Raw genomic sequence first — 3,770 nt, forward strand, 5'->3', positions numbered from 1 at the left:
GGGAGACGAAGAAAGCCCTTAGAGGAGAGACCAAGAGACCCTCCAAGGGGGAGACGACGGGACCCACTAGAGGGGAGACGAGGAGAGCCCTCGGAGGTAGAAATAGAGCAGGGAGCACGAGTAAAAGCAGGCAAGGGAGTAAGGAAAGGAAGGTAGAACGTGAAGGCGCTGAAGAACGTGACCAGTTCGCACAGAGCGTGAACGAAGCCCTTCTTCGGAGTAATCTTGAGTTTACTCAGAGCAGAAGCGGGGATGAGGACGTGGAGGGGAACGACGGAGGCCTGGCCCCGAACCGGGGAAATGAAGACAGATCCTTTCTGAGCGTAGGACACCACGAAGAATCCTCCGAAGTGAGAAACAAGGGTTCTTCGGCTGAGGACCCGGACCATGGGTTCTCAGAGTCGCAGGAAAGCCCGGACAGTGGTTTACGTGATGGAGGAAGTGGAGGAGACCTCGAGGGTGAAGACACGAGGACTAAGGGTACTGGAAGTGACGGAGGAGCTAGCGATGATGGCTTCGCCGACGATGACGACGCGAGAGGCGGGAACGAAGAAGTCTTCGGAGGAGCATCGATGACCAAACTTCCGGAAACCTTCGCGGAAGAGACGGCCAAGGAGAGGTCAGACCTGCTCCTCCCGGAGGGTAAGGTGGTGCCCCCCGAGGACTATCACAACGAGCCAAGGTCCTCCGGTGACTCTCAACGATCCTCCTCAGGAGTCTTTGATGACTTTGAGGCTTCGACCACAGCCTCAATTGAACTCAACTCCGAGGACATGGCGATGGAGACGTTGGAGCCGAACAAGGTGTGAACATTGATGAACTGTTCACTGATGAACAAAAAACCTTTAGTTCCAAGGCTGATGATTTCTGTTTGAGTTCAATGGCAAGGGAAGACGATCCACTTCAAGGTTTAGTAGAGACTTCAAATATTGAATATTCAACCCAGGATTGATTCAACTTAACTTCGCGAACTCCCTCTATCAGGAGGATAGGCCAGTGCCCCTTACAGAGGACTTTGTAGCCTGTGATTTAATGAATCATACCCTTGGTCCAACTCACTGGAGTAGGATTCGAACTGCCTTCACCTCGACCTCCACCGCAAGTACCGACGCTCTAACCCTCTCGGCCACCAATTATTCACACAGGGGAAAAAAGGGGGTAAATGTGAGTAGTGTCCGGGGCCAAGGATCAAACTTGTGAAGTAGACTTGGACTTGGACAACCTTAGGCCCTGTTCACACTAACGGTTTCAACCATCGCAGTTTGAACTTTGGCGGTTCAATTACAATATAAGTCAATGGAGGCGTTAACACCCAACCGTATAGTTTTTCCCTGACTATGCGGTACCGCCGTGGTTTCCGCGCTGTTCAAACCGCTAGCGTGAACAGGGCCTTATTGTCACCACGCGTTGAAACGGGATCCGAACCACCTCTCTCTAGTTATTCTTGACCACCGCCCGTCTTGTCAGGAGGTTATCACATTGGGCTATATTTCCTCCGACTGTTGGAGCCGCAGCTTTCGGAAAGGAATCTGAATTTACTGGAGGAAAATCATTTTCTCCCAGTATATCTAATGATATTCTATGTCAATTGTTGAGAAAACAAAATATTTTGATAAAGTGATTTTACGGCGATACTGGAGGAATAAATAGCTCAGTGTGATAACGCTTTCATATATGTTAATGACAAAAACATATCCTTGGGGACAGTATCACACTGGATATTGTGTCGCAAAGGTATCAAAAGGAAATTAGGAGTGATCAGTATTTTTTTTTCTCAGCGGAGATTATTCTCTTACCATATGAGGCGTCCAAAAACAGAGGGGCATCTCCATCACTTTGACTGGTTGCTGCATGGCTGTTTCGTAGGGAGGTAACTAAAATCCCCTAAACCATTGACTCTATAAAACTTATGCAGTCACTATCTTATTGTACTTTATTTTTTTTATTTTGTTTCACCTTATTTTATTCTTTATTATAGTGTAAATATTTCTGAGCTAAGGTATTTTTGTGTATATAGATATAACCTATATACTCTTGATCAAAAAAATATATAATAGCTTCACCTTGTTTTGCATATATGAGTATATATTTGTGTTTAGGTAATCTCTACATTCTTTGTCAAACGTATGTATTTATTATAGCTGCTGCAAAGGGATTTTGTTTCCTCAAGGCTAAATCCCTAACCCTAATTTGAACAATGAACAATATGTGGAACAGAAAATATATGTTCAAATTGTTTTGTATATGAATATATATTTCTATATATTGTATACACTTAAGCGTTTGTGTACATGTGAATAAAGAATATATGTTATACCTTGTTTTGTATATATGAGTAAACATTATGTTACTTTATGCAAACTGTATAACACTATATATAAATTGGAATCTGTATATAACCGCCAACAGTATAAATTATTTGCAATAAAAATCTGTACTTTGTGTATTTTAAAATTATCGTTTTGTTATTTACATTTTAAGCACAAATATTGTGATGATTAATTAAAGGAACTTTGTTAACTTAACGTTGTAAGGTCTATGGGCGGTAACTACATACATACATATACCAACAACTCCCCCCCCCCCCTTACAACGGAGGTAGCCAGAAAACAAAGGCATAAAATTCACTCCCACCCACTCCATCCCCACACACTCCACTCCACTCCACCCCCTCCCTCCGTCTTTTCTTGACTACTGGATGACGGGTCATCCCTGCATCTCTCCCACTGCCCTGGCACACCCACAGCATATCCACAGTAAGGCTACTTTATTCAATCGGCGATCCTCACTCTCCGTCCCCTCATGCAGAAAAAGAGAAGACGGGGAGAAAATCCCTTCGTGCTGCGTTAAAATATCATTCACACATACTCCCTCACCCCTCACCCATCCCCCACCCAATCCCTTTCATGCATCACTGCATCACCCATATACAACTATTCTCCATTCACCCCTATCTTTTGTCTTCTCCCTTCCTTCATCAACAGACATTCCCCTCTTTCCCAATGCCCCTTTTACATCATTCATCCATCCCTTTTACCTCATTCATCCATATCATCCCTTCATGTTCACTCCTTCCATCTTTGCCTTCCGCACCTCTTTTGCTAATCTTTCTTCACTCATTCTTTCCATGTGTCCAAACCATCCCAATACTCTTTCATAAACCCTATCTCCCAACTCCCTTTCTATCCTCGTTCTCCTCCTCACCTCCTCGTTTCTCACTCTCGTTCCTCTCTTATGTTCCATGTTTCTGCCCTATACAGTACTGTCGGCGCAATCACTCCTTCATACAATCTCTTCCAAGTAAATTTTTCATTACACTTTTTAATCCCCCACTCCTCCCTTTCCTGCCACATTCGCACCCAAATATCTAAAGTTATCTACTTCCTCCAGTCTCCCTTAATACTCACATTCTGCCCTTGTACATCTCATCACCTTATTTTTACCCACCTTTATCTTCTACTTCCTTCTTTCGCACACCTTCCCAAACTCCATCACTAACTTCCTTAATCCCTCCTCTGATCCTGCTGCAAGTACAGTGTCGTCAGCAAGCAATAGCTGGCTTATCTCCAATTTGACTCCATTTTCTTTAACCATCTCCAATCCCCGGCCCCATTACCCTTGCGTCTACCTCTCGCATCACCTAATCCAATCCATGTATAAATTGAACAGCCAAGACGACATAACACATCCCTGGCGAAGTCCCACCTATACCTCACACCACCCACTCTCTCCATTTCTAATTCTAACACAGGCTCTACTACTCTCGTAAA

General features: G+C 44.2%; 1 protein-coding gene across 1 annotated transcript in view; it reads left to right on the plus strand.

Annotated features, from left to right (window-relative positions):
- Positions 1 to 2,398, plus strand: part of LOC143036656 (uncharacterized) — a 50,156-nt gene extending 47,758 nt beyond the window's left edge. Inside the window, exon 5 of the mRNA XM_076204213.1 lies at positions 1 to 2,398. This exon is cut by the window's left edge and continues 416 nt beyond it. Coding sequence (XP_076060328.1) covers positions 1 to 809 — 809 coding nt within the window. The 3' untranslated portion in view covers positions 810 to 2,398.
- The last annotated feature ends 1,372 nt before the right edge of the window (positions 2,399 to 3,770 follow it).

The sequence above is a fragment of the Oratosquilla oratoria genome, chromosome 21 (genome assembly GCF_046742065.1).
Source record: "Oratosquilla oratoria isolate Oo_2021 chromosome 21, ASM4674206v1, whole genome shotgun sequence".
Taxonomy (NCBI): Eukaryota; Metazoa; Arthropoda; class Malacostraca; order Stomatopoda; family Squillidae; genus Oratosquilla; species Oratosquilla oratoria.